We start from the raw sequence: 25454 nt of genomic DNA, 5'->3' as shown, positions 1-25454 counted from the left end.
CGGATATCCACTCTTTAAAAAGCAGTATGACTAAAACAATAATAATAATAATAATAATAATAATAATAATATTTACAATTGATTATTATTAATTAGAATGCTTCCTTGTCAAAACTATATTAAGATCCAATTGGGATTTGGATCCCTACTTCCTGCATTTACAGACCTCCCCCCCCCAAAAAAAAAAACCTTACTAATGGGTTAGGGTAATACAGGTTGAGTCTCCCTTATCCAAAATGCTTGGGACCAGAGGTATTTTGGATATTGGATTTTTCCGTATTTTGGAATAATTGCATACCATAATGAGATATTATGGTGATGGGACCTAAATCTAAGCACAGAATGCATTTATGTTTCATATACACCTTATACACACAGCCTGAAGGTCATTTTAGCCAATATTTTTTATAACTTTGTGCATTAAACAAAGTGTGTGTACATTCACAGAATTCATTTATGTTTCATATACACCTTATACACACAGCCTGAAGGTCATTTTAGCCAATATTTTTTATAACTTTGTGCATTAAACAAAGTGTGTGTACATTCACACAATTCATTTATGTTTCATATACACCTTATACACACAGTCTGAAGTTCATTTAATACAATATCTTTAATAACTTTGAGTATTAAACAAAGTTTGTGTACACTGAGCCATCAAAAAACAAAGGTTTCACTATCTCAGTCTCACTCAAAAAAGTCCGTATTTCGTAATATTCCGTATTTCGGAATATTTGGATATGGGATACTCAACCTGTATAGTCTCAGTGCCAAAAGATAAATTATTCCATTATACACTTCTATCAGTAGTTATGAAATCTGCTTAAGGAATTTTACAACCGTCTGACCTTCTTATCAAGGGTGGGGTAAGTAGCATGGAGGAGGTCATAGAAAGATGACAAAAAGTCCCCTATTTCCACCATCTTGCTACACATACAAAGCTGGAGGCACAGTCATTTGAAATAGAGAGATCCCCGTTTTTAAACTAGGAGCCTCTATAGAAGTTATTGTCTGGTGATCAGTTCTATATTGCAGAAAATGAAGGAAGTCCAAAGATGGAGAAAGATCTCCTGCATCCTCAATTTCATTAATTACATTAATAGTGATTGTCTGGTGATCACCTGTGATTACCAGACAATGGGGTCTATGTACTAAGCTTCAGACAGATACAAAATGAATGGAGATAAAGTACCATACAATCAGCTTCTGTCATGTCACAGATAGGAAAAATGACAGCTAGGAGCTGATTGGCTGATACTTTATCTCTGTCCACTTTATCTCAGTCCAAGGCTTATTAAATAGACCCCAATATCACCCTGCACTATGGAAAGCATAAGTACACTACATGTTACCTATCTACCCCATACTGGAGCAAGCATGTGGGGTGCTTGCTCAGATGATCAACAAACAATTGCACCCTCGCTACACAAATGTACTGTAGACAGTGTACATAATGCTCAAATTTCCCATATCTTGGGTCAAAAAATGCTTTTTTTTATCCCAACGTTTATTGTGGTACATTTTCTAAGTTTTTAAATAGTATACCTTGTTGGACTACCATATAATTCCACATTGTATTATTTGAAGATGGTGAAAACTAGCAATCAAAAAAGTGCAGATTTTATTCTGAATACCTATGTGTTTTTACAATCTGTTTTTTTTTTTTTTTTCTATTTGGGAAAGGTGGATTAACGTTAATCAACAACCACAAAGTATTTTTGTGGTGTTTATACATAAAATAACAAATGTGCTTTCTCTCTTGCAAATTCAATTAATAAAAAAATTGCCATTCCGGGTAGATTAAATGCAGTGGGATCAAAAAGACTAACAGTTTTTTCTGAGGTCTACAAGGTCTACTGAAAATACAAGATATTATTTTGTATGTACTATATATGAAAAATGACTGGTATTGATTTTAGAATGTGACCAGTGCAAAGAGTGGCAAAACAGGCTCAGCACATGAGTGGGAAAAACCTCAGTGGCAGTTAATTATATAGCGCATACATATTCTGCAGCATTTAATATACTGTACATAATATTTGGCCATTCACAACAGTCCTTTTCTCTAGTACACACATATACACATTAGGGTTAATATTTGTCAGGAGCCAATTACCTTACCAGTATGGTTTTGGAGTGTGCTTTCCTAGAGAAAACCCACGCACGCATGGAGAGAATATTCAAACTCCACACAGTTTGGGCTGTAGTGGGAATCAAACCCAAGAACTCAGTCATGTGAGGCTGTAATGCTAGCACTACACCATCTATGTTTAGAAATCCATTCCAACTATTTCTTGAGACAATTACTTTCATAAGAAATACAAAAATCAGGGATTCTTATCCTGCCTTTGTCCATACACCTTCCCAGAACTGAAAAAGCAACATTGCAGCTTTTCCTGTCCTTCTTAGAAATACCTTTTCCCATTCATTCGGATTTATAGGAAAAAGGATGACTTTTTCCTATAAATCCGAATGAATGGGAAAAGGTATTTCTAAGAAGGACACGATGGACCTAAATAGTGGAATGGATGGAGAAACGTACTCCCAGTACTTGCTTAAAATAGCGGAGATTCCAAAAATGCAAATTAATTTTATACGCTGGTTATCATAAAAAGCTATTTTAGTAAACCTAGTCTTCTGGGTCAAGAATTAGGAGAATGATATAAAGACACAGTCATATCTACAATGGGTGTAGGGTGTTCATTTTGTATCTCTGCTTCTCATGGTGATATTGGTATATGTCATGAAGCTGAGGAGAGACTTTCCAGCTCTTTACTGCTATGTAAATAGGGACACACCAGCCATATTTATATCTGTGAACATTAGTAGTTTTTTATATCACTTTTAGCGGTTCGTTATTTCTACATTACAATTACTCTTTATGGGAATAACTTTTAATTGCTTGTAAATATCATTTTCGTTCATCACGATATTCACTACATTAGTTTTGGTGTTATCATCACCGCTTTCCTGCAAATTACCAGTAACTATGCAAACGATCACCACTGAGCAACTGAATATTCATTTGAAGTTTATTTATTACATATCATTAGTGGTATTCAAATAAGCATCAGTCATTTTCATTAAATATTTATTTTAAGCACTTCCATTCTGTGCATCAAATCCAGAGGAGTCTGATCACGAGTGGTGGTATTAAGTGTTCTGAGGGTAAAGATGAGTGATATAATGCATTAAACTGGCTTCTGCTGAGACGTAATTTCCTCCAACCTCATATCTTGCGTAATAAAGATGTAAATATAATTAAAGGTGCACCGTATTAATAAGAGTATATATTTTACATTTCCATGTATCGTTAGGGAGTTAATAGTTGTTAACTGTTTATTGAAGACAACATTTTGTGCCAACATCTGCCATGGATTTCTGCTGCTACTCTGTAACTAGAGGTGTAGCATGGACCATAATGTGTTGTCACTTCTAAACTGCTAACTCTTAATTAATTCTGTAGTCACTAATTAGCTCATTATTTTGGGGCTTATTCTGAGTTTGACAAAGCTGCATCCATGCCTGCATGTTTTGGCGGTCTCCCATCTGCAGCTTTATGCAGATGCCTCTACAAAGTCCTTCCCTTGTGTACATCTGTACATCAGAATTTGCAAGGACTGAGACATCTACTGTCAGCATCCATAGATGCTGAAATACTGATTGGTCGCACCATTGAAACTTGCACCAGCCCTATTGCATGTGCAGTGTCTCCATCCAATTATGGCCACCTGCATTAGTGGCTGAGAGTTTATGTACACAACCACTATCAGGGACATGTTTATGTCACTCCCATGACATGCTCATACTATGGACCATCCTGTAAGTGCCATCTCCCTGTCAGTCATCAGGAATGACCACTACATTTTCAACACATTTATGAGACCGTGCATCTCCTCCCCTCAATCACAACTCCCTCTGACTCTCTGGAAGCGTGCACAGTGCAACATTGACGCTCCGCTGCGACTCAGAATCAGGCACTTTTTCTATAACTTATGTCTAACAAACTGGGATGCACTGACTAACAATGTGAGCAAAATGTTATAATACAGGCTGCTGTACATGTGGAAATAATATTTATTTGAATCTCTCTCTCTCTCTATATATATATATATATATATATATAGTGTGTGTATATATATAGTATATATTCTGATGTTTATTAGAGCAAGCTAGCGATTGATGATATTACAGTTGAACATTAATGCAAAGTTTCTCACATATGTTGCAGATAACAGACTGTGGTGGGCTGACCAAAATCTTGGCCAGATTGGAACGTGTAATAAGAAAGATGGATCAAACCTATCAATTGTGAGGAACAAGACGTCAGGAGTCGTACATATGAAGTTGTATGATAAGGAGACCCAGCAAGGTAATTTTTCTAAAAATTTTTATATAGTCCTGTGGTAAGATGATTGAGAAATAATAATAAAGTTTACTTGGTATCCCTGCGTACAATCTAATTAGCATAAATCTCTATGTCATGGGTTCCTTTGCATTGCGTTTTAGTAACACTAGTAAAAACATGAGTGAAAACTAATGTTAAGGCAAATATTTTTCAAAGCTAGAACAAAATATTCATTAAAAATTTCAAAACAGAAATAGAAGGTTACCGTAACATTGAAACGTTAGTAACTGCTGAAATGGATATACACTAGTGACAATTTAACTTTTATTAGCATTAAAAACAGTAATGAAACATATTATTAAAGCTAGTGGGTATGAGGCCTACTGTCAATCACCAATCATAAATACCTAAAAAAAGGACTCCCAACCTTGGTCCTCATGGCATCAAGTTTGGGATTTAAAGTTTAGGTCATGGGGTCATCAAGGCACACTAACAGTCCAGGTTTTAGTGATACCCATGTTTAAGCACAGATGGTTATATCAAAATAATGGAGGTACTAATTAAATCACCTATTCTCAAGTATGGCTATCCTTAAAACCTGGACTGTTAGTATGCTCTGAGGACTGGGTTTGGGAACCTCTGACCTAAACTTTAAATCAACATAACATTGACATGAAAATGGCTCATACTAATTCATAATCCTTGGGGTTTAACTGCTATCAACCTTCTGTTACTCTTACATGTAGATTTTTAAACCCTGCTTATTGATAAACTTTAAAACTTTATTAATGGTGAAGGATTTACAGGATATGTAGATTATTAAAGACCAGGCCCAGAGTTGTAAAATATCCCATAGGGCAACCGAATTCCAGTGGCGGTCATCTGCCCCTTGTTTCATTATCAAACCATATATGTGTGCAGTTATAAAATCAGTTATCACACTTTAATGGCTAGTAAAATTATTTACATTTATACCATTGTTTTTAAAAAATAACAGAAGGCTTACTGCAGCTTTTTTAATGGTCATTTAATTTACATTATACCGCTAGTATTAGTGTAAAATAGAGGCGATTGATTAGTAACAAAGAACTTTGGCCCAGATATATCAAGCTTTGGAGAGTGATAAATTGCATGGTGATTAAGTATCAACCAATCAGCTCCTAACTCTCATTTTTCACACACACTGTGGGGCAGATTTATTAAGCCTGGAGAAGTGATAAAGCAGTGATAAGTGCAAGGAGATAACGCACCAGTCAGTCAGCTCCTGTCAATTTACATATTGGAGCTGATTGGCTGGTGCGTTATCATCTTGCACTTATCACTGTTTTATCACTTCTACAGGCTTAATACATCTGCCCCACAGCCTGTAACATGGCAGTTAGGAGCTGGTTGGTTGGTACTATATTACCGTGCAATTTATCACTCTCCAAGGCTTGATAAATGTGGGCCACAGCCTGTAACATGTTAGGAGCTGATTGGTTGGTACTTTATCACTGTGCAATTTATCACTCTCCAAGGCTTGATAAATCTGGGACTTATTTATCTAACGCCGTATAGTGTGGTACTGTGTGTAGCAGAAATCATGAATAAAAGTAGTGCCCACAGACATTCACATTTATAACAGGATGATGTTTGTCTGGAAGAAAAGGGTTTCCTTTTTTTCCAACATGTTTGCCCTAAAGTATAGGAAGTAATTTTTTTTCATAGGGATCTATGATCCTGAGTGCACCAGCATGACTTCTCACTCCCCTTATTTCTACTCCATCATTCAGATAAAATACGTAATTCAGCATAGTTGAACTGACACCCTTAAACTTTCGAAATAATGCTGTTGGTTCTTTAATAATTGCCTATAAACAGTGAATCGTTACAAGTTGATTAACCACTCTGGATTCTTCTATTATTTAGAGCTTCCAGTTCTAAGCATTGCAAAACAACACAATAGATCAATGAATGAGACAGCCCTGAAAAACCTGCTTGGCAGAGTGTCAATTTCTTTACTTCAATGTCCTAAAGACCATTATCAGTGTGAAAGCACCTCAGATCACATACACATTGCAGTTTGCATAATCTATTCCAGTTTAAACACTGATTTAATAGTTGCAGATGCATCCACAGTTTAAATATATTTGCTTGCTGTGGCGCCGGTATTCCAACGGCAGCATTTCACTGCTAGTTGGGATTCCGCATTGGCATTGTGACTGCCAGGATCCCGACTAGCGGTATTTTAACTGCTTTCCATTTGCTTTTGGTTTAGCAATAGTAATGCTGCATAAACTGCATGGCCTACATAGAATAGATACATTTCTGCAGCGGGGTATACAGTGATTCCACAGGGAATTACATCGGGGAGTAGAGTTGGATCTTGAGCCGAGGCACCGACAGGCTAAAAGCTTTGACTGTTCCCAGGTTGCATAGCGCTGCCACTCTATGTCCCCGCCTCCAGGCACTGGAGCTCAGTTTGTAAGTTGGTGCCTGCAGTGCAGGCAACTAACAGGGAGGGCTGTCCTAAGCAGCCCGGAAAAGAGCTTTTTGAAGAAAGAAGACTTCAAGGGCCGCAGCACAGGCACTTAGAAGTGCTATATGTCAGTCTGACATATCATGCTGCGGCTCCCTCACCTCCCCCAGCGGCGCTGTATACTCCCGCACCCTGGTTCCCGGGTACTTACAGGGAGGGCTCCGGTCTCTTCAGGCACACACTTGCCGCTGGCCTCCTGGATCGCATGGCCGCATCTACAGGGAGGAGGTAAGAGGGTCCCCCAGGCGGGACCCACTGAAATCGCGATCAGGCGCGGTCTCTAGGAGACGAACCGCACGCGCTGGCGTGGACACTGTGGCCGTACAGGGACCCCACTAGACCACCAGGGCAAGGCGCAATGGTCAGATTTATTCAAATCCATTTCACATAGGCCCCGCAGTATACGGTGGTGAAGTCCTGCAAGGGGATAAGGCTCTGACCTGTAGCCCCTCCCCCAGCCCCAGGCGCCATTTACTGCAAAAGTTCCTGCCCTGGGGCTGCATATCTCTCTCTTCCTCACTCGCTGTCAGCGTTTGGGCAACATTACACACAAGCTGAGCTGATTCTGGGACAGCTGGGCAATGTCTCCTCTGTAAAGCCGCCTGCATCATCAGCGCTGTGCATTTACAGGACACTTAAGTATTCTACATGTCATTTAAACAGTGTAAGTTAAGAAAAAGTGTATAACTTCAGGGTTATTTAGTACAAGTACCCTGTGATATACATCCAGTCTTTACTGTGCATTGTTATATCTGTATATGCATACATAGTCCAGTTACTTAGTCTTGCTAGTCCAGTGCAGTTTTATTGTTTGTAATAATTTCTGCATTGTACATGTGACTGTGTGTGTCAATAGCTGCTGTGTGGTCTATATTCCGTGTATCTCACACATATTGCTATCCCTATATTCTGTAAGTGCATCAGGGTTCTCAATTGATATAGTGTCTCACATGATATACTACTTTGGTATTTTTCTCTGTGTGTTTCAGTCACCATATACCTCTTAGATTCTCTGTTTGTGCTCTGCTTTGCAGTCACACTATACAGGGTTTTTTTGTCAGGTATTTTGTCTGCTTTTATTGTAGTATTACACCCTAAGGTTACGCTTACAAATAATGTCTGCTAAACTGGGTGGTAGATCCATAGCTGATCCTGCACCGTGCAGTGCTGACACCATGGATTGCTCAGAGGTAAACATTGCAGCTGAGGGTCCAGGTACTGGGGGTTCTATACCCCTCTGTCAGTCTGCAGCACCGGGGGCACACCAAGACCCACACCAAGACCCATCTTGGGCTTCCTTTTCTAATTTACTGACTACGCTAGTAACTAGACTTGCACCCCCTGTGGGACCTCCTGTGCCATTACAGTCACATATTGTCCCTGCAGTTAATCCGCCATGGGCAGATAATCTGTCCTCTCAGTTACAGGAATTAAATCAGTCTTTGGCAAAACAAAAACCTAACTTTGCCCGCCTAAGACCAAGGGGTCCTCTAAGCTGGCAATTACTTCCTCACAATCCACACGTGTTTTGGATACTTCATCCGATGAAGATGGCATATATACTGACCCCTCAGACACTGATGCAGATGCTTCTGATGGTTGGATGTTCCTGACCTCTTGGAGGCTATCAGACTGATCCTTCAAATTGATGATGAAGTAGAGCCTGCAGATGCCTCCAAAAACCTGATAAATTTAAGCATCAGAAGGCTACTAAATTAGTTTTACCCCATTCTGACCATTTGGTTGACATACGTCAGGAATCCTGGAATATCCAGGAAAGAAATTCTCTCTGTTTTAGAAGATGCTAGCTTGTTATCCCCCCTCGCTGCAGAGTAAGTAAAACTTCGGAAACACCGCCGCCGGTGGACTCACAGGTCGCACGTCTGGTGGTGTCATCTGCTCTGCCTGTCACTACTGTCATCTCTCTGAAGGAACCGACGGATAAGCGTGTGGAGGGTTGCTTGCAGTCTATGTACACTCTTGCAGGAGCTGTGCATAGGCCCACTATTGCGGCTTCTTGGGCTGCAAAAGCTATTGAAGCCTGGGTTCAGGAAGTTGAAGCGGAACTACCGTCTGATTTGCCTGATAATGCTAGACAGTGTATATTATTACATCCTCTCATTATATTCAGGAGGCGGCATTTGATGCTGGTGTCCTGGCGGCCAAAGCGTCTATTCAGGTTGCGGTCCTGGGCTGTAGATCTGGACTCTAAAAAGACCTTGGAGAGAAACATCCTTTTTAGGGAGGATCTCTACAAGATTGTTGCTGACTTAGCATCCGCTAAGACTGCCTCTCTGCCTAGTACTAATCCTTCGGCTCCGAAGGCTAAAAGTACTTCCTTTCACTCCTTTCGACCTCCAAGTAAAGCAAAGGGTCAGGCATACCCGAAACAGGCTCGCACTTACAAATCCACTAAGCCCAAACCTAAACATTCCTGGGCTGCCCGTCAGCCTGCTTCCAAAACAGACAAGCCTGCTGCATGACGGGGCAGACCTCCTACTGGGGGACCCCAGGGTGGAAGGCTGACTTCTGCGGTTTGCTCAGGTATGTTTACAGACCACTTCAGACGCCTGGGTACAGGAAGTTGTCCCTCACGGATATGCCATCTCTTTCAATACAAGACCCCCTCGCCAGTTTTGCTCAACAAACATCCCTTCAGATACGGTAAAAGCAAAAACTCTCCATTTGGTGGTACAATCCCTCCTAGACACAGAGGTGCTGTTGCCTCTTGCTCAGAGAGGCAGTGGGTACTATTCAACGTTGTTCCTAGTTCCAAAACTAAATGGGTCTTCCTGGCCCATTCTCAACCTCAAGTAATTGAACAAATTTGTGAAGGTATCCAAATTCCATATGGAAACTCTTCGCTCTATTGTTCTGGCTTTGGAGCCCATGGACTATATGGTATCCCTGGACATACAGGATGCTTACCTGCATATTCCTATTGCCATGTCACATGAGCAATACCTGCAGTTTGCTATTGGCAACCTACATTTTCAATTCCAGGCCTTACCTTTTGGTCTGACCATGGCTCCGAGAATCTTCACAAAGGTCATGGCGGTCATGATGGCTATGCTCCGCCGTCAAGATATCAAGATCCTGCCATATCTGGACGACTTGTTGATCCTGGCGAACTCTCCAGAGGTTCTCCTCGTCATCTGAAACTGACGGTCCAATTCCTGCAAGCCCACAGGTGGCTCATCAACTGGAAGAAATCCTCACTGGTCCCTGCTCAGAGCATGGTGCACCTGGGGGCATTATTGGACACCCACAACCTACGGTTGTTCTTGTCCCCAGAGAAAGTCCTGAAACTTCAGGAAAAGATGAGATGCTTCCTATCTCGCCCATGTATGTCGATACACTCAGTGATGCAAGTACTAGGACTCATGGTGTCGGCTTTCGACATGGTGGAGTACGCTCAATGTCATTCCCGCCCTCTGCAGAGGTTAATCCTTTCCAAATGGGATGGCCTGCCACACTGAATCAGGACTCACATGATCTCCCTGACTCCGGAGGTTCACCTGTCACTCACCTGGTGGCTACAGGACCAGCAATTGAGCAGGGGTCATCCCTTCTGGATCTCCAACTAGGTCCTTCTAATGATGGATTCCAGTCTGCGGGGTTCGGTGTTCGAGCAACACTCTCTTCAGGGTTGATGGACCAGGGCGGAATATCTCCTCCCTATAAACATTCTGGAGTTTCGGGCAGTGTTCAGTGCTTTCAAACTGGTCCTGCCTCTTGTACAGAACAGGCCTATTCAAGTGCAGTCAGACAACATCACCATGGTGGCATACATAAATCAGCAAGGTGGCACTCGAAGCCGCATGGCAATGATGGAAGTGTCAAAGATTCTTCTATGGGCGGAACGCCATCTGCCAGCTATATCGGCAGTGTTCATTCCGGGGGTCCTCAAATGGGAAGCGGACTTCCTCAGGCGTCAGGATGTACATGCCGGAGAGTGGAGCCTTCATTCAGAAGTATTTCAACTCCTAGTGGACAAGTGGGGCCTACCAGATGTAGGCCTGATGGCGTCTCGACACAACCACAAGGTTCTGGTCTTCGGAGCAAGTACAAGGGATCCTCAAGCAGTGTTTGGGGACACCCTGGCAATTCCATGGAACTTTCGGCTGCCATATGTGTTCTCTCCGGTGTCACTCCTGCCCAGGGTAATAAGGAAGTTCAAGCAAGAAGGAGGAATACTACTTCTGATAGCTCCAGCGTGGCTCAGACGGCATGGGTTCTCAGACCTGCAGGGTCTCTCGGTAAAGCGTCCTCTTCTACTTCCGCAACGCCCAGACCTCCTCATTCAGGACTCTTGTGTCTACCAGGATCTGGCCCGACTGGCTTTGATGGCATGGCTCTTGAAGCTTCAGTTCTGTGGGCCAAGGGATTCTCTGAGGCAGTCATTCAAACTATGTTGAAAGCCCGTAAACTGGCTTCGGGTCGGATTTATTATAGGGTCTGGAATTCTTACTTCACCTGGTGTGCTGCTAAGAATTATAATATGTATAAGTACAGTACTGCCAAACATTTGGCTTTTCTGCAACAGGGCCTGGACTTAGAAGAGTAGAGATTGTGGTTCCGGCTTTTACAGCTCCTGGTTTATCCTCCAAAGAGTGGTCTTTGGATGTGGTACAGGCTTTCCGTATTTATGTGAAGAGAACAGTTTCGCTAAGGAGATCTGATTCTCTCTTTGTTCTTTTTGGTTTTCACAAATGTGGCTGGCCTGCTAATAAGCAGACCTTGGGAAGATGGATTAGAATGGTGATTGCACATGCTTATGTCCTGCTCCTGCTACCATCAAAGCCCATTCTACTCTGTATTTTGGACCTTCTTGGGCAGCCCACCGTGGTGCGACCCTTGAACAATCGTGCAAGGCGGATACGGGGTCCTCAGTAAACACGTTCATAAGGTTCTATACCTTCGATACTTCCACCTCCGGGGATTAATCCTTTGGACGCCAGGTTCTTGTACCCACTACAGTGCGTCCCCTCCCATGAGGAACTGCTTTAGGACATCCCCGATGTAATTCCCTGTGGAATCACAGTGTACCCCACTGCAGAAAAGGAGTTTTATGGTAAGAACTTACCTTTGTTAAATCTCTTTCTGCGAGGTACACTGGATTCTACAGGGCGCCCACCCTGCCTCACTTAGCTTCTTTGGGTTTGTATGGCATTAGCCGCTGGTACCTTCTCCTGTTGTGAGAATCGAGTTGTATGCGGCTACTAACGGTTGTCGCCTCTCTTACCTGCTACTGCATTGGACTGGTTAACAAAACTGAGATCCGGTGTCTGGAGGCGGGGATATAGAGGAGGCGGCGCTATGCATCCCGGGAACAGCCAGAGCTTTTAGCCTTTTGGTGCCTTGGAACAAGATCCAACTCTACACCCCGATGTAATTCCCTGTGGAATCCAGTGTACCTCGCAGAAAGAGATTTAACAAAGGTAAGTTCTTACTATAAATCTCCTTTTTCCAACCAGATTGCTGAGCTGTGTGCAAGATGTACAGTACTTGAAACACAACATACCCTATCCATAACTATTGGTTCCATACACTTTGTAGTAAAGTGTATCTAAAGTGTAAATTGTAGATCTAAGAGGCTAATTGATGAAAATTGCCTGATAACACAGATTTTCTCTCACCACTTGTGTCTTGTGACACAAGTGCACTATACCGACAGACCAGACTTGGGTTACCAGTTGCAGATTCTGTGGAGCAAAAAAAAAAAAAAAAATAAGATAGATTATTAAATATAACCAAAACAAAGTAATGTGTTAACAAAGAAAGAATAAATATGTTAGCAATAATTTTTTTTTTTTAATCGCAAACCACAACTTTCACCATCCTGAGCTGACAATACCAATCAAAGGACAATGGCGGAACTACGTTTGAGTAGCTTAAATTGTGTAAAATTGCTCTGTACATGTCCAGAAAACTGGTTGCATGCATGCTAACACTATACATACACCTGTAGGAATAGTACTCCCTTCATTCCCCTTACTGCCTCTTAGGGGCCTCTCAGTTGCATGCGAGTGTTGCCCCCCCACTATCCCCGTCTCTGTGGCCCACTATACATATCCCATTCCAAATTTTAAACTCCTGTTCTGTCCAGTGCTGGCAGTGGGAAACGTGTGTAGAAGGGTATGCCGACCGCCGGCATACCGACAACGTGGCGAGCACAAATGAGCACCTTGCGGGCTCGCTGCACTCACCATGCTGCGGGCATGGTGGCGCCCTATGCGCGCCACGCTTTCTATTCTCCCTCCAGGGGGGTCGTGGACCCCCAAGAGGGAGAAAAAGTGTTGGTATGCCAGCTGTCGGGATTCCAGCGCCGGTATACTATGCGCCAGGATCCCGACAGCTGGCAACCTGAAGACCACCCGTGGGAAACATTGGGGGGCAGCTCCCAGTGCACATTTCAGAGACATGACAGCCATACTGCCATTAAATACATTTTATCAAATTATTTGTAAATCACTTTAGTCTTCAAACATACATTTTTTGAATTTCAGTATATCACTAAAAATATTGTTGTCCGATGTGTAGCAGTTCCACAACAATACTGGAAGAAAAAGACAAAAATACTCTTTTTGGGAGCACTCTTTTAGATAACAATCAAATATTGTATAAATGTTGACAGTGAGAAGAAATAGATTGCTATAAAATTTAACTTTTATTCTGTGAATAAAGTAATTAAAATATGCATTAAAAACAATTGACCAATACAAATTTGGTGTCTTTAAAATTCTTGATTATCTAGTAACACATAAAGGTTCAAGAAGAATGGTGAAAGTATTATATCAGGATGCTATTCCATATACTATAGCATTATGATTTCATGGTGATACAAGGGTAATAAGTTTGAAGCAGTGTTCTCCAAATAGTGTAATTCCCACAGTACCCAGTGTTCCTAGGTGGTCTCCCATCCAAGTACTGACCGGGCCTGCCCTGCTTTGCTCTCAAAATTAAACAGGATCATGCGTATTAAGGATAGTATGGCCATGGGCAGCCACTTAAGGAGAATAGAATAGAACCCACTTCTGCTTTCTGTACTAAGCTTGGGGCCAATTTAAAACATCAGTCCCATAGCCATTGCAGAAAAGAGAGTGTTGAAAAAAGATTTTGGTAGAGTAGATAAAAGTTCTGGTTTCTGTTCTTGCTATCCAGATTTGAAGGAAGTGGAGACACTTCTGCTGTCTATAGCGATGGCAGATTGTTTACCAAAAAGAGCTCAATGCTCAATTCAATACAACACTGAGAGAGTGGTAAAGTTAGTTTATCACCATGATGATCTCTAATAGGAATTAACAAGCATGGTTTTACTTTTGACCAGTGCTGCAAGTATGGCAGTATGGCGTACCGGTAAGAAACTCCCAGCAGGTATACAGTACTGCCTGGCCATCCACCATACCTGCAGCCAGCTGCTGTGTGAGAGGAGGAGAACGCAGTGCAGTTTCTCTTCTGCCTCTCAATACTCTGTGATGTCCGGTCTCCGGCGGTGATGGGGTGAATCTCAATAAGGCACCGGTTTGTTAGCCAATCAGAGCCCGCGGACCGGCAGCCGCGGCTCCTGATTGGCTGCCGGTCCACAAGCTCTGAACGGCTAACGTACCAGTGCCTCATTTGAGATACCCGCTGCCAGAGACCGGACTTCACGAACATTGAGGGGCAGGAGAGGCGCTGCGCTCTACTACCCTCACATAGCTGAAACAACAGAGGCAGCGGTGAGCAGTGGGGGAGGGCACTCTGGGGCAGTGTGTATCTGGCACTCTGGGGCAATGTGTATTTGGCTCTCTTGGGCAATGTGTATCTGGCACTGAGGGGCAATGTTTATCTTGCACTGGGGCAATATGTATCTGGCACTGTGGGAGCATATCTGGCACTGTGGGAGCATATATGGCACTGCTGGGGGCATTTGTGTATCTGGCACCATGGGGCATTTGTGTATCTGGCACTGTGGGGCATTTGAGTAACTGGCACCATGGGGCATTTGTGTATCTGGCACCATGTGGCATTTGTGTATCTGGCAATGTGGGGGCATATCAAGCACTGTCGGAGCGTATCTGGCACTGTGGGGACATATGTGTATCTAGCACTATTGGGATCATATGTGTATCTGGCCCCCCATATGTGTATGCCGCAGGGTATGATGTTTCTGCTCTTGAGTTTAGATAGATCCCGGCAGTGTCTGCTTATCTCCTGATTCCCTTCCTAGCTCTGTGAAAGTGCAGCCAGCCATTCCAGAGGGGGCGGTACCACAATGACATCACTGAATGACGTCAATCCCGATGTACGTTTCCCCGCTGGGCTTGTTAGCGGGAACCTCACTCCACAAGCTTCAGCGGTGAGTATAAAAAGGTTAGCGCAGCCAATCTTCTGCATCCAAATTCCTGAATAGCATTAGCAAGCTCCCTTTGCTTGGTTACATACAGGTGGTTGCCATGCAAATTTAATCTATTGTAATTGAGGGTAAATCAAATATTGTGCAGCAAAGCATCAACTATACTGGTGTTTTAAGAATTTAAAGAAGTACCTCATCCCGAATGGGGCTATATTGAGAGACCATCATGTACAAAATGTTCCTAAAAGTACTAACTCAGTGCTCAACTTGATAATATTACACAAAGGTTTAAACAGAATGAGGATACAGTAGGTAGAGTAGAGTTAGATTGAAGTGGATCAATTGTTATGAATAAGATAATTATTAGGGATATGGGGAGTATATTGAATGGTGTTAATGTTTCATAATAAATCCTGCATAAACCCCACTACATAAAGATAGGCTAAGTTGAATAAAGTACAATTACGGTGGATCAATTGTTATGGATAAGGTAAGTATTAGAAATATGAGGTGTTTGTTGAATAGTGTTAATTATTCATACTACATTATCCGTCCAACATTAATCCTGGCTACAGCTAATCTACAATTGTACAGGGTCCATAAAGATGTAGTAAACTGTTGCTTAAGTCAAAATATTTTTTATTCTGCTCCCAGTGTAGCAGTTCCAAAAAGGAAATATAATTTGCTTAATATGGCATACATTTTTTTCTCATCATCATTAACACTTCTTTATATAGCACCAGCATACTCCATTGCGCTTTGCTATTGGCATACAGCTGGAAAAGATTTTAGCAAGCAGAGAATATATTGCTAAAAGTTTACATTAGCAGAAAATGATATCCTTTACACCTGTCTGGATTACTTCACCTAAAAATGTGTCAAAGGCTGAGCGTTATATCAGGATCACCTATGAATTATATTTTAGCAGACTTACACATTAGTTTTCATTGTGTCATGCGTCATGTCCGAGCTGTTGGAGTCACTGACAAGTGGATCATGGTTTCTCCTGCCAATTAGCTTTGCACATGACTATGGGAAGCCTGAAGATACAATTATTTTTATAATTATAATTAGTGAAGCAATACGATAATTTACAGATTGTATAGTTCTGCGTCACTACCCAGATGTACTGCTGTGTTATATTCATGTTTGATATAAAATAGGCACACAAAGTGCATATATCACTCCTAATAATAACAACCTGCAAAGTCCGCAGACAGATGGATAAGCAGACAAGGCCATATAATGACACAAATCAGGCTTGTCACCTGTGGCCTCCTCATCCTCTACTGTGACTTTCTATGAAGTGCCATTCATCAGATGGGAAATACAGTAGGCTTTTAAATAGAATTTTACAAAAATGTTGGTATATGAAAATATTAACATTGTATTACATGACAGAACTATAAACAAATACAATGATTTTTACTTGGTGCTGTAACCAAAATAAACACAACAAATAGTCTAAAATATGTTTTCATTATATTTGTACATTGCTTATTTAAAGTGTAGGATACTTTTTCGAAGAGGCAACATTAACAAAGTAGCTCTAGAACAGGCATCACAAACTCAAAATCTCAACTGGGCCAAATAATCAAGTTCTAAGTCTTGTGTGGGCCGCAAGAAAAAGAAAGTCCTATATGCAATTTTGAAAGGTTTATTAGAAAACCAACAGTAACATATACTCAGAGATGTCAAGTATCAGGAATAGTTTAAGTTGAGAACTGTTATTCCCCCTTATATAGCATCGTGTGGTTCCCTTTCCTCTATAACACATAGCTTTTTAGCTTAAAAATTGTAATAATTCACAATATAAACAATATTTTTTATTACTGTTGGGTAAAATGTTATCTATATAAGGGATACCCCCTTTTATACTACAGAATTAAGATATGTCAGGCTAATAGCCACCAATCTAGGTCCATTGGTCCTCGCTAGCGCCCTTGGTCATTTCTCCTTTTTCTACTTACACTTAGGGTCTTTGCTAACAAGAGACCGTACTAGAGGTGCTTCTTCACTATATTGGTGCAAGATATAGGCATATATATTTTTTTTACTTAGAATGTTCAATTTTAGCATTGGAACACTATATACGTACATAATATTTGTTAAAATGATAGGTGTTAACTGTCCATCCTACTGATCTCCAATAAATAAAACTCTTGCTATCACTATACTTCTGCTATTGTGCTAACACAGCTGTACATACACCCAATAGTGAGGAAAGGAGGAGTTTAAAACAATCTGGGCAGAGGGATCAGAAAATCCCTGTCCAGCTCTGATTTTCCCATAGGAAAAAGTCACTAATGCCATCTGAAGATGTTAGCTGTCAGAGATAACACTAAGCTACTGTACTGTAAGCTTTTCAGAGTTTAATAAAAAGCCCCTTTTTGCTGCCCCCATACAGAACTGGTCTTAGGTTGGTCATCTAAGCAATATAGCAATGTAAACTGGCTATCAGCTAAGATAATTTATTTTTGGGCATGCAGTACTTTATCGGGTGCTCAGTACATTACAATATTTGCTTCACTCCTTTTATCACAAAATGTTGCTGCAGTCACTCATTCTGCCCACTGTCAGAGAAATGTGATAGCTTCATGATAAATCTGTTTTCTACATGTTCCATGCAAATCTCAGGGGTCTTCCCGGCAACGATATGAAATTATATCTAGTCAGAATAATACATGTTTTCTCTAAGAGGCACTGTACGCAATGTGCTGTTCTCCAGCCGTTGTAGAACTACAAGTCTCATAAATTATGTATCCTATGGCTCTCCAGCTGTAATGGAATTAGAAGTCTCTGCGTGCTGGATCTTGTAGATTGACAACAGCTGTGGAGCCACAGGTTACCAATTGTGATTTAGTGCATGTCAGCAAGCTTTTCCTGTTGCTGGCAGAGCATGCTGGGAATTGTAGTTCTAAAGCAACCATAAAGCCACAGGATTAATTCTAAGTGTGATTTTGTGCATGTTACAAAGATAAAAAAAATAAAATTAAAAAAACTTGACCACTGATAAATAAGTGAAATAGCATCCATGCTTTATTTAGCACAGAAATGGTTATAGCTGAACAAACCTCCATGACTAGTTTTCTAACTTACTTCAATTGTTCCATTATTTTTCATTATTATTATTATTATTATTATTATTATTATTATCATTATTATTATTATTTTTACAAACTGGAACCTTTTCAGGCTGCACTGATGTTCTAATATTCCAATGCATTATATTTGCAAGGTCTATAAAGTGTTATCTCTTATCATCCCTATTTGTAGCATTAAGAATAGAATATTTGGAGTACAGATGTGTCCTCAACCCCTCATATACTGTGGCTTCAGTAGCTAAAAACAGTGCCTCTCCGTGTGCTAAGGTCCAAACAACTTGGCCGCGCCTTGGGCCCTCATTCCAAGTTGATCGCAGCAGGAATTTTGTTAGCAGTTGGGCAAAGCCATGTGCACTGCAGGGGGGGCAGATATAACATGTGCAGAGAGAGTTAGATTTGGGTGGGTTATTTTGTTTCTGTGCAGGGTAAATACTGGCTGCTTTATTTTTACACTGCAATTTAGATTGCAGATTGAACACACCACACCCAAATCTAACTCTCTCTGCACATGTTAAATCTGCCTCCCCTGCACTGCACATGGTTTTGCCCAACTGCTAACAAAATTCCAGCTGTGATCAACTTGAAATTACCCCCCAAGTGTCTTTCTCTCTCAAAATATGCAACATTTGTACATCTGTGCTTGAAAAAGACCAAATCTGTACACAATGGTGGTCATTCCGAGTTGTTCGCTCGTTGCAGATTTTCGCTATGCTGCGATTTGTTGCTAAATGCGCATACGCTAAGTTATTTAACACAAAACTTAGTAGATTTGCTGGTGTTCTTGCAGTGCTTTTCAGTCGCACTGCTGATCGGTGAGTGATTGACAGGAAAGTGGCGTTTCTGGGTGGTAACTGAGCGTTTTCCGGGAGTGTGCTAAAAAACGCAGGCGTGTCAGGGAAAAACGCGGGAGTGTCTGGAGAAATGGGGGAGTGGCTGGCCAAACGCAGGGCATGTTTGTGACGTCAAACCAGGAACTAAACGGACTGAGCTGATCGCAATCTAGGAGTAGGTCTGGAGCTACTCAGAAACTGCAAGAAAAAATTTAGTAGCAGTTCTGCTAATCTTTCGTTCGCTATTCTGCTAAGCTAAAATACACTCCCAGAGGGCGGCGACCTAGCGTTTGGCATGCTGCTAAAAGCAGCTAGCGAGCGAACAACTCGGAATGAGGGCCTATGTGCTACGATGCAGTGGCTGTAGCTTTTAGAAATTGTACATACTGTATATAAAATTTAGGGGGTCTGTGTACTAAGCCATACAAAGAGACAAAGTGGCCGGGGATAAAGCATATCTCCCAACAGTCCCGATTTTTACGGGTCAGTTCCATTTTTTGGGGGGCACTGACCTGCTGTCCCACCCGCGGTGGGGGTGGGGGGCAGTTGGGAGGCATAGCAGAGCAGCAATGAATAGATGATGTGTGCATGCGCATAGCATCTATTCACTGGAGACAGAGGGCCTGGGGGCATTCCAGCTGCTCACAGAGTGCTGGGCACCCTCTAACAGTGACAAAAATGGGGGTTCTCGATCGTGTCACTCTTGTGAAGTCTTACCTCTTTTGGTGAGGCCACGCCCCCTTTTCGGGAACAAGAACCAGTACCAGCCAACCAGCTCATTGCTGTCATTTTGCATGCACAGCCTGTAACATGGCAGTTGTTTGACTAGTAATTTATCTCTGTCCACTTTATCTCTCTCCAGTGTTGCAAGTATGGAGGTCCGAGGCAGTACTGCGTACCAATAAGGAATTGACAGCCGGTACGCAGTACCACCGGCCTGACCACATTGCTTGCCACTGCTGCTGTGTGTGAGGGGAAGAGAGCACAACTTGTGTCTTTTTTGCCCCTCAGTGCTCAGTCTGGTCTCCAGCAGCGGCGGTGTGTGTCTCAAACACAGGCGCAGGTTCGTTAGCCAATCAGAGCTCTTGAACCGGCAGCGGCAGCTTCTGATTGGCTGCTGGGCTACGAGCTTTGATTTGCTAACGGAGCGGCTCCTGATTTAAGATACACTCCACCGCAGGAGACCAGACTGAGCATTGAGTGGCAGGAGAGGCACGCGCTGTGTTCTCCTCCCCTCAAGCACACATCAGCATCCAGAGCAGTGGCAGCGGTGAGCAGCACTATGGGGGCATATGTGTATCTGGCACTGTGGTAGGCATATCTGGTACTGTGGGCATATGTGTATCTGGTACTGTGGGGGCATATTTGTATCTGCACTGTAGGGGCTTATCTGGCACTGTGGGGGCATATCTAGCACTGTGGGGGCATATATGTATCTTGCACTGTCGGGGCATATCTATATCTCGTACTGTGGGTGTATATGTGTATCTGGTACTATTGGGGGCATATGTGTATATGGCCCTCCATATGTGTATCACGCCCCCATATTCATTGGCCACACCCATTTTTTGGTGCACGCGACTTCAGTGCGAACACAGTACCACTATCATTTTTTTCTACTTATACTACTGTCTGTCTCCAAGGCTTAGTACATAGACCCCTAATTTCTGTGTGGTTAAAATCACAGCCCACTATCCCTAGTACACTGTGGAGGAGATGCTTTATAGTGGCATGCACTTCCTGCTTTTCCTCATTACCGAGATGAAGCAGGAAGCTACACCGACGAGATTATTAACATCTTTTCTGCCGAAGTAGGTGAGTGAAAACTCTCCCCTCCAGCTATCCCCATCTGAGCACAGAGCTCACCAGCCTAGTGCTGATGCGCTGTGTCTCTTGGCCCAGGCTAGCTCCAATGCACACTCGCATCATCTTCCTACTAACGCAAGATCTCACATGCAACCTGATGTATGTATCACCACAGTAAAGGACAGTGCTGTCCCTGCTGTGATGTATGGGCAACAACACCTGCAGCTGTCGAAATTGATAGCTGCAGGTGTTGGAACGGTCAGTGCCACTTGTAGCGTGGTGAGTGGCATTTCGCTGTGTCTGAAATAAGAAACATTATTTAAAGAAGATGCTATTCTACACTACTTGTAGTGGCTCAATTGTTCCGGGAGTCTTGCACCACATGACGTAACACTAGGTGGATGAGGACACATCTGTATATTCAGATGAATTTAGCAAACACAAACTAGCCTCAAAAAATGAAGCTTTTCAAATGTTGAGTAACTGCTCTAGATTGCAGTGCCTATTGAGAAAAATGGGACTATGGACGTTTCAAGTTGGGATTGATATGCCGACTTAAGGAATGCCGGCAGTCAGAATACCAACTGCAGCATCCCGATGATCAGAATCCTGACAGGGGAAGGTAAGTATACTTACCTTTCCCCAATGCAATCCCAGCCCTCCCTCCCAGCAGCCTCAACATAACTCCTCTCCACAGCCTAACCCTAAACCTCCTGGTGGTGCCTAAACCTAAACCCCTTTTGACAGCCGGGATCCCAACTGCCAGGATCGTGACTGGATCCCGGTCCTTTCACATGATTTAAGGCTTTTTTAAATAGGTATCTGAAACCTAAAGATATCTCCTACTCATGCAGACTTGGCAGGTTAGCTAACGAGTCTGGAGAGGAGAGTGATAGGTGACCAGCTATGTGGATACTGGAACACTGGTGAATGGAATCACCAGTGCAATGGAGTGCAGGGATGTCACCGGTATCAGGATGTCACTGGGATAAGAGACCAGCGACTGGGTAGATAATGGATGCTCAATAGCAGGTTAATCAGAACGCTGGCATTGACTTAACCAGCGAAGCAGGTTTTCAGAATGTTGGGATTGGCTTTCCAACAAAACAGGTTTTTAGAATGCTGGGATTGGCTTTCCAATAAGGCAGGTTTTACAGAATGTTGGACGAAACCAGCAAGGTAGGATTTCAGGATGCTAGACAGAATCGGCAAGGCAGGAGTTCCAGATGCTGGACGGAACCAGCTAGGCATATGTTCAGAATGCTGGACGGGACCAGCAAAGCAAGTATTCAGGAGTACTGGATGGGCTGAACCAGCACAGCAGGTTTTCAGATGTACTGGATGGGCTGAACCAGCACAGCAGGTTTTCAGAAGTACTGGAATGCTGGATGGAACCAACAAGACTTTAATGTCACAACGAGATGCAGGAAAGTCCCTCAGGAAAACTGGGATGGCACACCAGTGAATCTGGATATGCTGCAGTGTTATTGCAATAGTGGCTATTTAAGATCATCCAGGAAGTCAGGTATTGCTGGAGATGGATACTGCACTTTGTCAATACCAGCAGGAGATACTGGAGCTCACAACAGGCTGAGAGACAACAAAGCACTGCCAGCTTGTCTGCTCTGGGACTCGGGATTTATTCCTCTAGCTGGCTGCTGATTGGCAGAGAGAATCACGTGACGAGGAAGTACAGTAGCTCTGGATTGGACTTTGAGTGAACAGCTGACCAGGAACTGTCATGGCAACGTCCATAGCTTGTTTTGGTGGGAACTCCGGCGTGTTGTGTGCATAGACATCCAGTAATGGCCACAGGCCCTGAGTGCACAGGGAGGTGTATCTGGTGACCACTGGACTTGTGGATGCTGACACGGAAGTATATGACAGCATGAAGAGACTTGCTGAATTCAGCATTTACACAGAAGGCTAATCAACACAGGTGCAGCTCATTAGCAACTCTCACTTTCCAGATAGAGAACTCAACACTCAGAGAACTCATGGTACTAGTGAGCTGTTTATCCCAGCCAGCAGAAACACACAGGATACAGGACAGATGACAGAGTTAAGTCACCAAATTATATGATTTTAGTCAGGATTGTGACAAACAGCTTTTTATTTAAAAAAAAAAAATGTTTTATCAGTGCGCACCTGCAATATTATTTTGCTATTATATATTTTAAAGGAAAGGTGGAAGTGTTAAACTGTGTGGTGGGTGAAGTTCAGTAAATTATTTTGTGTAATGTAAGTACAGTACTTCTACAGTATATAAATGTACACAATTGTTCTCATGATCTGGTAGAACTCTGAGTGCTCGAATGGACCAACGCTTCCATTTTTTTCTCTTACTATAGCTAGCTCGACAAAAAAGAAAGTAGCGCTAACAATGTATTTCCTCCATGACCATTCATTTTATGAAGTATTCTACAACACCAATGTGTTGATAGACTCTGGTTCCAGTAAATAGAACAATGCTTTCTATCATACTTTTCTTACTGAAGGTATTACAGAATTCTTTAGTTTCCGTTTCATATGAAGAGGGTAGAATTCACTAAAATGAAGTACAAATAATCCCTCTACTGACAAGAAGTGGATCCAGACTTTTCTTTTAGGGGAGGGGGCGGTTTATGAATGAATACTGACTCTTCCCCGTCCACTCATTACTCCTCCCACTTCTCATCCCAGAGAGAGAGAGCGAGATATGGGTGAAAGAGAGAGAGAGATCAGGGGTCAGTGAGAGAGACAGACAGGGGTCAGAGAGAGAGAGAGAGAGATCAGTAGAGAGACAGATGGGTCAGAGAGAGATCTGGAGAGAGAGAGAGCGAAAGTGGTCAGAGAAAGAGAGATCAGTCGAGAAACAGAGGTCAGAGAGAGATCAGTGGAGAGAGTGATGGGTCAGAGAGAGAGAGAGATCAGGAGAGAGAGAGAGCCGGGTCAGAGAAAGAGATCAGTGGAGAGACAGATCAGTGGAGAGACACACAGGGGACAGAGAGATGGATCAGAGAGAGAGAGATCAAAGGAGAGACAGACTGGGGTGTGAGAGAGAGAGGGGTCAGAGAGAGAGAAGTCTCCTGTATCTGCTGCAAAGACAGAGCTGGCAGCTACAGTGTTCAGACACAGGTAGTCAGACCTAAAGATTAAATTGTATAGGTTAAATCCATCCCTACCTAAGCACATGTGCCCGCTTGCCCCATGTTCCTTACCCACTGCTTCTCACATGGAGCCTTCCCGTAGCTGAGATGACATGTCTGGCAGAGACTGCACAATCCACATCCTCCCGCTCTGCAGTCACCAGCTTCTACCCCAGCAGCAGTTGTCCAGAGTGCTCGCTCCACTGTTCCCCTGGCGACTTACATACTCCTCAGCCTGTCACCCCTGCTCTCCTGTGCACTGGATCTGGCTTCACAGACACGCACCTCGGCGGCTGGATTGGGGTGAGCCGCCTGCACCACATGAGCTAGGCCAGAGACAGTCGATGGGCTGCTGTTGCGGTGGACGGGAGACGGCGGCGCTGAGTATGGGCACAGATGAGGAGAATGAGGAGATCCAATACAGCAGCACGTAGTATAGCACTATAGAGGGAGCAAATGCCCCCATGCCCCCCCCCCTAAATCTGCGAGTGCTATTGACTCACTGTGTAGATCAGTGGTTCCCAAAATATGGTCCTCAAGGCACTTCAAAGGTCCAGATTTAAAGAACAGTCATGTTTAGGCACAGGCAGGACCAGCAACAGAACTCTTGGGGCCATTTACGCAGATAACTAATAACTCTTGGGGCCCCGCCTCAACCCCCCACCCTTACCCTCAACCCCCAATCTCATCCTGGACCCTCACACCACCCTACCCTCGACATACTGTATATATATATATATATATATATATAAAGTATAGGAGACAGCACACCATTTTACAATGAAGAATTTTTTAATCCATCAAAAAGTTAAAATCCATGGTATGTTAGACTAAAACATTTGGCATATCAAAAAAGTTTCACAAACTGCAGTCATGGAAGCGGGGTACAGTATAATCACCCATCCACATATAATGTGCTTCAATTTTATCAGCAATGGAACCATTTTGGTGCAATGTGCACCATTTTGGACTGGCTGAATACTGCCAATGAGGGACATATATACCAAGCACAACACATAGAGAAAATACAAAACACCTGTTATCATTCAAACAGTGAAAACGAAAATGACATATAAGGAGTTCTGTTTGCTGTACACAGAAAACCTGGATAGCTTGAATAATATATGTTTATATCATCAATACTAGGTTAAATCTGCGCAAGACAAAAGACCATAAAGGGTCATTTAAACTTACACAGTGGACTATATCGCCGCTGATCCTCCAGGTCATGTTACTTTCGGTCTCATCATCCGCTTACCGTAAATGGTGCGATCCACCAACCAGCATGGTGACTCACTGCTTGCTGGAAGTGATGTGTTTCACCAAAAGTGCCAACCACAGAAGGAGCTGGCCGTTTCATCGGATATGACGTTTTTGCC

The 25454-nt window shown here is 42.8% G+C and overlaps 1 protein-coding gene across 1 annotated transcript in view; it reads left to right on the top strand.

Moving 5' to 3' along the window:
• LRP1B (LDL receptor related protein 1B) overlaps positions 1-25454 on the top strand; it is a 1835733-nt gene that overhangs the window by 1188439 nt on the left and 621840 nt on the right. The window contains exon 33 of the mRNA XM_063932605.1: positions 4235-4375. Within this exon, the coding sequence (XP_063788675.1) occupies positions 4235-4375 (141 nt within the window). The remainder of the gene's footprint in view (positions 1-4234; positions 4376-25454) is intronic.

Source organism: Pseudophryne corroboree, chromosome 7 (genome assembly GCF_028390025.1).
Source record: "Pseudophryne corroboree isolate aPseCor3 chromosome 7, aPseCor3.hap2, whole genome shotgun sequence".
Lineage (NCBI taxonomy): Eukaryota > Metazoa > Chordata > Amphibia > Anura > Myobatrachidae > Pseudophryne > Pseudophryne corroboree.
Note: the sequence above shows the minus strand (reverse complement) of the source record. Positions and strands in the feature narration are given on the sequence as shown.